Below are 12,196 nucleotides of genomic sequence, written 5' to 3'. Positions count from 1 at the left end.
CAAGAAATAATAATACACCAATCATTATTCATTTATGAATGAGTAGCCATTTATTGGTGTAAATGTAATCTTTGTGAACTGTTACTGTTAGGACCGTATGATCTTTGTAATGCCATGTTATCTATACATGATCCTCAATGTTCAATAACAACGGCGTACTATTTTATTATATTTGCTCATTACTAATAGTTATTTTTTTAATTTGATTTTGGACCATCCATTAAAATCAATCACTTTCTAAAATTTTGGTAAATTTATCTCACTAATAAGGTCGGGACTTTCGATGTCTTTAGAGAATTGTGAGTTTCTGATGAGAGATATCGGTCGCATGAGATGACTTTATTAGAGTTTTTTAATAAGAAAATAAACAAAAGATAGAGTTAGTGTTTAAAAAAATATCATTCTATTTCATTGCTCATCAAATAAAATTACATAAGTCCACTTTATACATGTTTCTAAATCAAGTGGGATCGTGGCGATCGATCCTACTATAAAAACTTCATTAAAATCGGTGAATTGTCATCAATCATATTGTGATATCTGTTGAGGCTTGGTGAAGAAGTAATCAATAAATATATGTTTTGAGTTGAGAAAATACATCACACTCAGAAGTCAGACCAAGCAAAAGCAGAAATCAAGATTGATAAAAAAAAATGTGTTAGCTTTGCGGTTTTGATGGCAATTTGAATTTCTTTTCTTGACAAAGTGACAACCCCCCCCCCCCCCCCCCCCCCCCCATAACACTTTGAAAAAGTGTAAATATTTTATGTCTAATCAATGGTTATATTGATTTAAATATAATGGTAGCTAGAATCAATAGTCCCTTTATTTTTTTACAAATTACCAAAAAAAATCATTAATTTTTGATAAATTCTCATCTACTATTTTGCAATTTTGAAAATTAGCAACATTTTCAGTTTTCCCATGACAAAAATAAAAATCAGAATTTCTATTTGTAATATGTTATTGATTTGGTTCACACGTGTTGCAATTCGATGAGCAGTTGGAGTTATTTAAGTGTTTTTAATTTCACGAGTGGTGTTGTCATCGTCGAATTTTCGGATGTCACATTAGATAAATCCACCTAAACTAGACATTGTACACAAATTGAGGAAATTGTTAAAATTCTTTTGATGGTTGATCTTCAAAATTGCATGGCGAAACAAAAAATTGACCAAAATTCATGATTTTTTCGGCAATTTACCTTTATCTTTTGTTTCTTTTTCTTCACAAATTCTTCACATTCATATCATATCCCATTTTATTTACTTTTTTCTTGTATATAGAATCAAACTTGAGTAGTGCAATCTATATATGATGATTGTGAGGCAAGGAAGATAAAAATGTATACTAATACTAGAATTAAGGTAAGATAATGTTGACAAGGAAAGATATTCTTTTCTTGTCTTCAACAATCTAGCTAGGACAAGTTTCAACACCAAGCAAACTCCATCTCCTTTAATTTCTTTCTTCTTTCAATACGCTCTTTACATATATTCCTTCCACCAAAAAAGCTCCCTTTTCAATTGTGTCATCCTTTTAAATTAATTTGTCTTATTTTCTCATCTAAAAGTTAGAAAGTTTTTTTGAGTATCTCGAATGTGGCAGAGACAGATTAGAAGATGTTCTCTGAGGGAATCCATCAATGCCGTTGAAGCCGATATTCATCATGCCAACACTTTGTAAGTTATAATAATAATAATAATAATAATAATAATAATAATAATAATAATAATAATAATAATAATAATAATAATAATAATAATAAAAGAAATATTGTAGTAATTTTTTTGTTGCTATGGGAAAAAATACAACTTTTCGTCAATTTTTGGTAAATTCCGCAACTTAAAAAAATAGCAGATTATATCATCTTAATTGTCCTATAACCTCGGTTCTGTGGAAAATCATGTATATAGTGATAGACGAAAAATATTGTATGAACAAAACGTTCTACTATAGTCAGTCACGTAGCATGTCTGGGTTTTTTTGCCATAAGACGATTGATAAAAATGACAAAGTTTGATTAACTAACCAAAAATTAATTGACAAAAACTTATTAATTTTTGTTTTGACAATTTGCCCTAAAATAAATTAATGTATTTGGATTTTGATGATAGGGTGGCTGCTCTTCCAAGAGATATAAGAGAGGATAATTGTTTTATTCAAATGAAATTATCATCGAGTCCATTTGCACCATTATTGATGTTTGTACTAGAATGGATGGATTGCAGCTGTTTCGACACTTTCCTCACTTGTTTAGGTCTCTTTCACGTCCTTGTCTACCAGGTGAGCTACCATTCATGTAAACTTTATTATAAATCATATATTTTAAAAATATTTGAAGGATAATTTAAAGTAAATTGAGGGTCGTGTATGTGAATGAGAGAGAAATAAAATATTTTTTAAAAATTAAATTAAATTGTGTTGGACAAGAATCACTAATGAAGATAGTCTTAGGTCTACGTTGACGACATGCCGATTGCAAACCCAGAAGAAAGGCGAGCCTCCCTCCGCGAATTCTACGGTAAAATCAATCTTGCTCACAAACAACATCTACTACTCAAACACCTACAAACATCATGACATGTTTGATGTTCAATTTGTCTTGTCCAAAAAAATAGCTGTGATATACCCCATGCTAAAGCAGCTCGAAGGGAATCTCGAGGGACTAACGCGGGCGCCAGACGACAATGAAAATAAGGAGGAGGACGATGAAGAGGAAGAATGTGGGATATGCATGGAGATGGACTGCAGAGTTGCACTCCCCAATTGTGGCCACTCCATGTGCATCACGTGCTTCGAGGAGTGGTACGTGAGGTCGCGGTCGTGCCCCTTCTGCCGAGGCAGCCTCAAGAGAGTCACATCGGCCGATCTCTGGGTTCTAACAAGTAGGTCTAACGCGGTCGACGCAGCCACTCTTGCTAAGGACAGCCTCAGGAGCTTCTACCTCTATGTTCAAAACTTGCCTCTTTTGGCACCCCAAGATAGCTTGCTCATGTACAATTATCTCATCTAGTTGATTTAATGTGAATACTAAGATTATGTACAGATTGCTATTAGTGGCGGATCCAGAACATAATTTTAGAAGGGGCGTATCAATCAGGTGGAAATAGTTTGTAGCTTGAAGTAAACCAACAAGCGATAAAAAATTTTAACATTGAGGTGTACGATTGTAATTTCACAATTTTAGAAGGGGTGTATTCCATCTTCTTCTTCGTTAAATGGCGGGGACATTTTCGGTCAAACGCTTCAAACGATGGGACGAGTGCTTCTAAGATGGTGTCTTTTTTACTCTATGATTTGATACAAATGGATGTAAATCTACTTTTATTTAAATGACAAAATTCCATGACTGCAAAAGTAAAAACTATATTTATATCTCCAGAAGTGTCTTGGATCATCAATTCTCACAACTTATAGAAACATCTTATGATATATATTAACCCAACTGTCAAATGCAACTAGTAATTACACACAAACCTTCAACTCGTTCCCATTTCCAGATCGTAAAGACTTACTTCCTCTCTATGCGACGCAGGCAATGCGCTGCTGTAACTAATTTCTCCAGAGAGCAGCAAAAATGTGCTTCAGCAGTCAAAGCTGGATGTTTGGACAAGCATTTTCATTCATGATCTTCTTTGGCTGACATTTTGTAGAGTGGCTTGGCGTCCGGCTATTCTTCGCAGTAAAATCCTTGGATCCTTCTGTCTTCGCCGAGAATTTCCAAGGAGGTCTCACAATGTTACTGTCCTGAACTTTGAAAGCAGCAGCTCTTTCTTCTATTTTTGGAAAAAAAGGTCTTGCAGTTGGAATCTACATGGAACATCATGACTTCTTTAAACAAAGATATCATATCATGTGATGTACACTAAGCACTATGAGAAATATATAACTACAGTTACATCAGTTAACGAACCAAGCAAAATTGCATTTCGTATTGGGCATTGCACAAGATCTTAGCCGCAAAATAACAAATATTCATATGGTGCGGAAGAAGCTAGAAAACTGGTAAATAACGTAGTACGGAGTACTTTTTTTGTTAGGTTTCTTAAGGGAGCATAGTGACAAATATATAACCAGTATCTTAGCCGCAAATAACAAATACAATATTATATGGTGCAGAGGAAGTTAGTAAACTAGTAAAATAAAATACCTTTTTTGTTATGTTTCTTAAGGGAGCATCCACTCCTTTGGATGTTTCTAGTGTAATGGAGTTGCCAGCATCCTTATCACTATTTCTTCCAGTGGCCTGAACCAAGAAAAATTGCGTCGAGTATTGAGCATTGCACATGATCTTAGCCGCAAAATAACAAATACTTATGATTTTATATGGTGATGAGGAAGCTAGTAAACTGGTATGATAACATACCTTTTTTGTTATGTTTCTTAAGGGAGCTTCAACTGCTTTGGATGTTTCTAGTGTAATGGATTTTCCAGCATCCTTATTACTATTTCTTCCTGTGGCCTGCATAACAAAAGGTGATTAAATTTCGTTGTTTATTTTTCCTTAGAAACCTACACTGTAGGTTTGTGGGATGAAGGTTCTTGCAAGATAGCATCATCAGATCACCTGTGGTCTTGCATGCATTTGATGTTTCTCCTTCGATTTTGCCTTCTGCTCGAGCATCAGAAAAAACTGAAGGATAAATGAAAGCAAATGCATTAGAATAAGAGAATAAATCGGATATATTTTGGTGAAAATGGAAACAACATAATGACTTGCCTCTCTCCGTTTTACTGCTCTTTCTTCACTCTTAAAAGTGAAGGAAGAAGGCACAGTTGGTAGCCGTGCTTTGTTTCCAAATAAATTTGAAGACTTGGGGTATCTAAAGAGGGAGAAAAATAAAAATCAAATTCTCATATCAACTTTCAGTTGCATCAACATAGTTACTATATATGACCTGGAACGTGGTTATTTAATGATAAACCAAAATTAAATTTAAAAATTTCATAACCAGAATATCACTTATGCCATCTTTAGACATTAACAAAACAACAGGCTTACTTTGTGAATGGGGACTGAACCTTTTCATCTGTTGTTTTGGTTTCTGGGATTGAATCACCATGTGGTCTCACAGTCCTGTAAAATTATTAATCAGTCAAAGGGCGACACCTCAATAGTATATATATAACGAAGCATATACATAAAAATGTTTTCTGGATCCTCTTGAAAATGTTTATTATTGAATTGGAAACACAATAGACCTTCCGTTTTCTGCTGTAGGTGCCACTGAAAACTGCTTGATTAGACCATTCACAGATCCCTGCACATTGAAGATGGAATGATATGTGAGAAATCACTGAAACGTAATAACCAGGTGAGGGAAGTCACACCAAACAAAGATGCATTACACTAGTTGAAGTTTGAGGAAGCGCGCTGTTTTTATATTTCTTTGCTGGAGCTCTGATGACTTTTGAGTTTTCAATCTTTGGTAAACCTGAAGATGTATCATTTTGGGTCACGCCTGGACAAGAAGCCAAATTAATGGACATGTGAAGGGATGTCATGTAGGATCTTCTTTTGTTGCTCGAGCCTGACGAACTACGATTGCTCTCTGGTGGTGATTTATCACTATTATTGGCCTGATCAGGCACTATCGGTTCCACTGAAGGTGGACGCTTGGAAGCGAACCCTTCTGTCAACATCTTAGCAGAAGGAGCTCTGGGTATCTTCCCACCTGCTGCCAAGTTTCTTATAGCAACATCATCCTGGAACAAACACCAGCAAGCTCAGTTCACGATAAACTAAAACTCGGTCACTAGCTTATGTAATAAAGGCAGAACAACCTTAGTGACTTACCTTGATGCACGTGTTATCCTCTTTCTTCAACACCGTATCACCAATGCACACATCATCTTTAAGATGCTCAGCAAGTGTCGCCATGGCTTGTGCAGTTTCTCCAGGCTTGGAATCTCCCATCGTTCTGATAACTGAAGTATCGTCAACGTCACCACTCTGCCCACAAGGAACGATTGGTATGCTACTCTGAATCTCTGCTCTCTGTACATGGCTGAAATCAACGGATGAATTGTCTTCAATCTTATTTTCTGCATTTTCTGTTTCAGTGCGGGTGCAAGCTGCTACATTTTGCTGCTCGAGCAATTTTGCTGCCCTCCTTCTCTTGAAATGTGCTTCAAAGTAAGCTTTCTTCGCAGCAACAGAACCAGGCTTCGTATACCTTTCAACTTCATCCAAGTATCGGTTGTTATTAAAAGCTGACCATTTCCCCCAGTCTAACGACTCAGACATGAACCTTCCGAACGATACTGATGCTGTCAGGGCCCGATCTATCGGATTCCTCTACAAAAATATCAATAGCATCATCCAAAAATTTGCAATTAGTGTGTGATGCTTAGTAACACATTGATTAAGCATCATAACATTCAACAATATATGCATGAATTTTAGATAAAGGCTATGCTCATGATTCACGAAAGAGGAAATGCTTCATAGAAAAGTAACAAAATCCCCAATATTTCCTGATCACATCACGCCTAAATTAGGTCGATTACTCGAATTTTTCCTTCGAATTAGGTTCGGATAATTCAATCAACACCAATAACAGCATCATTCACACGAAACCTACAGCAATTGAGCTAAAAAATGAACTAAAACAAATCTGATTAAACTACAGCACATTTCAAAAGCAAAACAAGAGGCGCAATGGATCTTGAGAAAGAAAATACCATTTTTTCTTCTTCAGATGTAGGAGAAGGCTGAGAAAATGAGCGCACGAGGCACGCAGAAGATTCCCCCATTGATCCTGGAAGCAATAACAATCAAGAAATATTTTCACAAATTGTCGGCCAAGGCGGTACAGAACCTCTGGTTGCGGAAACTCTGAACAAATTTCTGATATTTTAGTTTTTAAACAGAGTTTCAATTTGATTCAGGGAGGAGCCATTGAAGATTGATGAGCATGAGCTCTTTGAAAAGGGCGTTAGAAAATGTGAAGAACTGAGAGAAGGGTTTCTGGTTGTTGAATTAGGCTCTGCTTCCAACGGCTAGTTTTCCATTTCCCTTGTCTCGTTACATATACTAAATTAATCAATTTTTAATTTGAGATTACTATACCTAAACGGCTAAAACAATTTGACGGAATAAATTGAGCAAATACATTTTTTATTTGACATTGCTATAAACGGGTTTTGAATTGACTTACTTTAGTTGGTAAGTTGTGAAAATCCTCGACACAAATTAATTTGCATGAATAGTGGAAATATAAAAGGAAATATTGTTACAAAAATACGATTATTAGCGGTGCTTTGAATATCTAACTCCGACTGGGATTAGATTTGGTTGGACGGGATCCTATTTCTCATATTAGGAATAATTAATCATTTTGTATTTTCTTTTTCAAATAATAGTACTATTGATATGTCTTGACTTTTCATAATTCAGTTTTTCAATAAAAACTGAATTATGTTATTTATATGCATCACTTTTCATCTCTATATCGTAAAGATAACTACTCCTCTGACATCCAGTATAGTTCATATTCTACTTGACATAGATTTTAAGAAATATGAAAAAATTTGAACAACATGATCGAGAACAATCTAAAATTTAAATTTTTCTGACCAATTTTTAAAATTGTAGGATTAATTAAAATTTGATCGATTTTTGGTTTTGGATCTTCCAAATCATTTCCGCAGTAGATCCAGACCCTTTTTTTCCTGATATTTAGATAAAAAGATTCATTCTCTTCATAAAAAATAGGAGGTAAAACCAATAAAGATTTCTTTTTAGATTCATCATTGGCCTCATTGAAGAATTGTTTTTGATCCAATTTGTAGGAATCAAAGAAAAATCCCTTATGATACACCAGATCGGGCTCAGTTATTGATAGAATGAATATATCTGCCATTAGCTTCATAAATCTTTTGGACAATTTAACAATTTTTCTGATTGATTTTTAAAATTATACTCTTTATTTTTTTATTCTATAATTTATTACTCTCACAAGCGGGAATAACAAGGCCCAATTAGATGCTTCATAGTGGGCTTCAAACTTCTCATAACTACTATTGGGCCTGGCCCATAGAGAGCTCATTTGAAATTTGAGATAGCGAAAGGCTCTACGTATCGCAATTCATACCCTTCTCTTTTACCTCAAGCGGTTTTTCCGCAATTCAGCTACTGATTTCTATATCTTCACCCCAAATTATTTCTGCTGAATCGGATCAAGAGAAATGTCGTCTTTGGGCACATCGAAAGGAATTTTGGAGATTGCGAAATTTGCAGTGTACGTCACTGTTCCAATCGGATTGATGTACTTCTTCGCTAGCAATACAAAGAATCTCCAGAAAGTTATGAGAAATGTATGAATTCTTTCCATTTTCATGACCTATGTTTTTGTTCGCCTATGCGATTTTTAATTTTTTATATGCTATTTAGGATTTTAGTTAATTAATCCTGAAAAGAGAAGGCATTGATTTGGCGATAGAGTGATTTCATGAGCTGATTTTTCTGGATTTGAGATACATTTTGATATTTTAATCGTGCTTAAGATGGATTTTTCTCATTTCTGACTGTTTTATTTGGTGTGTAAATCTTCGCTTTGCGGTCGAAATTAGGGTTGAATTTGGGAATAAACTGACTGATTTTTAAGGATTTGAGCTACATTTGTATCATTTCTGAGTGTTCTATTTGGTGCTTTTAGTAATAAACTGACTGATTTTTGTGTAATTGAGCTTCATTTATGATGTTTAATCGTGCTTCGGATGATTTTTTCTCATTTCTGAGTGTTTTATTTGGTCTGTATATGTTCGCTTTTACTGCTTCTGTTGGGTTACGGTGGTTGGAAATTGGAATTAGGGTTTAATTTGGGTAGAACCGAGTAAAGGTGGGATATTTAAAATCTCACTGAAGTTACAAATTAAACTAGTAGTAGTACTAAATTTGACAGTGTTGAGGTTGGTAGTTTATGGTGAAGCTTCCATTATCATTAGTTCAATTTATCTTGCCATAACGAAAAAGGTTATTTTACATTTGACAATGTAGAAGTTGACAGTTTATGATGAAGCTTAGTTTATCTTCCAAGTCAACAATATTGAGAAATGAATGATGCTTCAGCTTCAATTCTCTTCTCTGCTTTTGTTAAACAAGCTTTGATTTGCTGCATCATTGTACAAATAGTAGAATATTGATCTTGATCAAGTAGGTATCAGTGTCAGGAATATGGATGGACTCTACCTTATTTTCTCGTATGTTTTAATGTATTTTGTAGCGCGAATATGTGGTCTATCCTCCTGAAGCTCAACGGCCCCCATCCCCGGAGGAAATGAGGGAGATGGCAAGGGAACTAGCTCGCCAGAGAAAAGCAGCAAAGGATTCCCAATAAGCCATATACGGTCGTAGCCATAATGAGTTCAGACGCTACTACACTTATGACCAGATCCATGTGTGGGTGATTCCGTTAATCAGGTTCACAATGTCTGTAAATTTGCTAATTTGTCAATGTTGTTACTCTACTTTCCTCTTTGTTCATGTATAAGGCGACATCGTGTGGTGCTTTAATAATAAGTTGGTTTGTGTTCTGATTAATCAGTTTTTGTGAAGTTGTGACAAATAGATATATTGCATCTGTGGTAACTTGCACACATGTTATTTTTCTATATTCAAAATCCATACAATATTCACACACTTGATTCGATTTCTATATTCAAAATCCATATAATATTCACAACACCATAGCATGTTTCCCTGATCAAATCAAACGGTGAATATGCCAAGAAAAGTCATCTCAAAGTTATAATTCAAGAACAAATCTAAAACTAAAAGATGACTGGAATATGAAACTGTTCTATATAAACAAATGATGTGGTGATTGTTGTCCATGCCTCTCTGTAAAGTCTTCAACTTCTTTCTCTGGCAGAGTAGATTCAGCTCTTCACCCTGATAAGAATTCATCTAGACAGTCACGACGAGATGAGGATATAAAGAACACACAAAATTGTGTAAAGACGGGTCAAATATCCGTATTCAAGCTCAACCACCATCATACAGGATAATTTACTCTTGAATATACAGAATTTCGAGACTCACGGGGATTTCTCCTTGGATTTTTCTTTAGGAGCCTCTTTAGTAACTTCGTCTTCTGACGAATCATCTCCGGTGTCCAAGAATGTCATCTTCCCGAAAGATTCTTTGGCGTCGCCAAAGAAGTCCTTCACCTTGTCAACAACGGTTTTGAGTTCTTCTGGTCTGGGAAGCTGCAAAATTACCCCCCAAAACACGATGCTTGTTAAGAGGACTCACACGGAAGAATACAATGTGCTTGTAGCAAGTGGCACATCATTCGTGCCACATAATTTAAGAGCTTAGTATAAATCAACTAAAATTATAGAAGCAGAACAGCCATGTGAAATCGTTTTCATCGACATCCAAGGCTGAAGAGTTCAGATTTGTCAGATCAATTTCCGCCCTCTTCTATTTGTTACGCGAAACAGTTCTACATATATAACCGTGTGAGCAAGAAAAGGTGAAGGCGGGCAGCTAAGTACTATATATATACCTCGATTACATCATTCGCAGCAAGTGCGGCCCTCAAATTGTTGTTTTCCTAGCATGTTAGTTGCAAGAGTTAGAACATTTCAGGTAGCATTAGGATCTTGAGACCGAAACAAGAGATTCGAATCATTACAACAAGTTTGTAGCCGTATCGGAAATCTGTGGCAGACCGCAATACACGAAACTGTTTCTGTGCCATCTTCTGTATTTCCTTTTCATCCTGTTACCATGGAACACACATTGTGCTTGCTTTATTTTCATCATCAAAATCAAATTGCAATAACATAATATATGACTCTTGATGATTTATGTGTTTTCTAAACTGCATAATCTAATACTATGATCATATCCACTTAGGACCCGTATCGGTTCTTACTAGTATTACCTATGACTAGAGGCCATGTCTATTTTTATCTCTTGTTCGGTTGCACTTTTTCTCAAAAACTTGTCCCGTGACCATGTATCTCGACCCTTCTCCACAGTGCTATGATTACACTGTATCTCACGATTATCCATCCCACACTCATCATTTAATATCATCTGGTCTAATGTAGACCAAACTTCACCTCAATGGATGAACAAATTCATCTGAGACTAGAGAGATTTTATATTATGGAGGGGTAGAAAACTCACTTTATAGATGACTGATGCAAGATTCCTAGCTAGAGTGTCTTTGTATATATATTTGCCAAGAAAGTTATCCTTTGCAGCCACCATGATTTTTGCTGTTGTCCCACCAGTCACAATATTAAGAGGATACCAAAGGTAAACCTGCAAACATCAAACCACCATTTTTTTTTCATTTCAATCCTTAAAAGTTGCAAATCCACATAATCAGACAGCACACTCAAAAAGATTCCAATTCAACTACAATCAAGAAACTTGTAGCCCAAAACATAGATTACACTGCAATTCAAGAATCATGATCACTTAGCTGTGTTTTCCTACATGTTCCAAACCCATAAACACATCCCCAGATTGCAACAGAATCAAGAAACATGAATTAGAGTGCAATTACATTAGCCATGCGAATGAAGACAACAAACTTGGGGTTGCCATCATCTTCAAGCTTGGGAAGAGGGGGCGGTGGGGTCCGCTGGTACTGTCGAGAAGCCATTCCTTTCTTGCCTTTAGCTTCAACCACCATCAATCTGTGGGGCTTTTGATTGGTTGAAGATGGTGTTCTTGTGGAAAAGAGTGAGTGTCTGATGACTGAATCATCCTGCATTCTTCCATTGGAGGATAAGGGAAGTCGCACCAATGGATTCAGAGACATCGCTACCTCCATAACCACACACCTCTCTCTCTCCCACTCTAAATTTTGAGTACAAATTTTGAAGATTCATGATTCGGATGGGACCTTATGGCTAAGCCTTATCCACATAAATTTTCGGTTGTATTTTTTGTTTTTTCTCCTTGCTAGTATTTTGTGGATTTATGTCTCATTTTCACTACAAATTATCAATTAATTTACTTATATTTTATTATTAAATTAAAGAATACTAATAGTTAATTAAATTATGAATTTTGATCATACTAGTAAAGTTAGAAAATAAAATACTCTGTATTAAATAACAAAGTTTCAACTTTTCTCAATTGTTATATCACTATACAACAAAATGAAATTTTGATCATCACCATAAATATTACTCCATTTTGTTACTTGATATAACAATTGAGAAA

At 35.4% G+C, this 12,196-nt stretch overlaps 4 protein-coding genes across 4 annotated transcripts; 2 read left to right on the top strand and 2 right to left on the bottom strand.

The window, feature by feature from the left end:
- Positions 1-1,522: 1,522 nt before the first annotated feature.
- Positions 1,523-3,286, top strand: LOC125208923 (E3 ubiquitin-protein ligase AIRP2-like). Its single transcript, XM_048108452.2, has 4 exons — positions 1,523-1,682; positions 2,118-2,286; positions 2,458-2,524; positions 2,622-3,286. The coding sequence occupies exons 1-4, from the start codon at positions 1,600-1,602 to the stop codon at positions 3,014-3,016; spliced, it is 714 nt and encodes a 237-aa protein (XP_047964409.1). The 5' UTR covers positions 1,523-1,599; the 3' UTR covers positions 3,017-3,286.
- Positions 3,287-3,349: 63 nt separating this feature from the next.
- Positions 3,350-6,990, bottom strand: LOC125211933 (TPX2 (targeting protein for Xklp2) protein family). The gene is made up of 10 exons (XM_048111898.2): positions 6,688-6,990; positions 5,801-6,301; positions 5,353-5,709; positions 5,206-5,264; positions 5,006-5,080; positions 4,724-4,826; positions 4,571-4,636; positions 4,370-4,465; positions 4,154-4,249; positions 3,350-3,813 (listed from the first exon to the last, which is right to left on the bottom strand). Exons 1-10 carry the CDS (start codon positions 6,757-6,759, stop codon positions 3,595-3,597), a joined length of 1,644 nt encoding a protein of 547 aa, XP_047967855.1. The 5' UTR covers positions 6,760-6,990; the 3' UTR covers positions 3,350-3,594.
- Positions 6,991-8,084: 1,094 nt separating this feature from the next.
- Positions 8,085-9,547, top strand: LOC125215544 (sporulation-specific protein). The gene is made up of 2 exons (XM_048116987.2): positions 8,085-8,322; positions 9,231-9,547. The coding sequence occupies exons 1-2, from the start codon at positions 8,194-8,196 to the stop codon at positions 9,342-9,344; spliced, it is 243 nt and encodes an 80-aa protein (XP_047972944.1). The 5' UTR covers positions 8,085-8,193; the 3' UTR covers positions 9,345-9,547.
- An 89-nt stretch (positions 9,548-9,636) lies between these two features.
- LOC125215543 (multidrug resistance protein) lies at positions 9,637-11,849 on the bottom strand. The gene is made up of 6 exons (XM_089068795.1): positions 11,532-11,849; positions 11,147-11,284; positions 10,647-10,733; positions 10,518-10,565; positions 10,049-10,215; positions 9,637-9,898 (listed from the first exon to the last, which is right to left on the bottom strand). The coding sequence occupies exons 1-6, from the start codon at positions 11,799-11,801 to the stop codon at positions 9,886-9,888; spliced, it is 723 nt and encodes a 240-aa protein (XP_088924921.1). The 5' UTR covers positions 11,802-11,849; the 3' UTR covers positions 9,637-9,885.
- Between the last annotated feature and the right edge of the window lie 347 nt (positions 11,850-12,196).

This window comes from Salvia hispanica, chromosome 3, assembly GCF_029641045.1.
Source record: "Salvia hispanica isolate PSC_SH4W2 chromosome 3, Shi_PSC_v1, whole genome shotgun sequence".
Lineage (NCBI taxonomy): Eukaryota > Viridiplantae > Streptophyta > Magnoliopsida > Lamiales > Lamiaceae > Salvia > Salvia hispanica.
The sequence above is the reverse complement of the archived record's forward strand: the minus strand, read 5'-3'. Positions and strand labels throughout refer to the sequence as shown.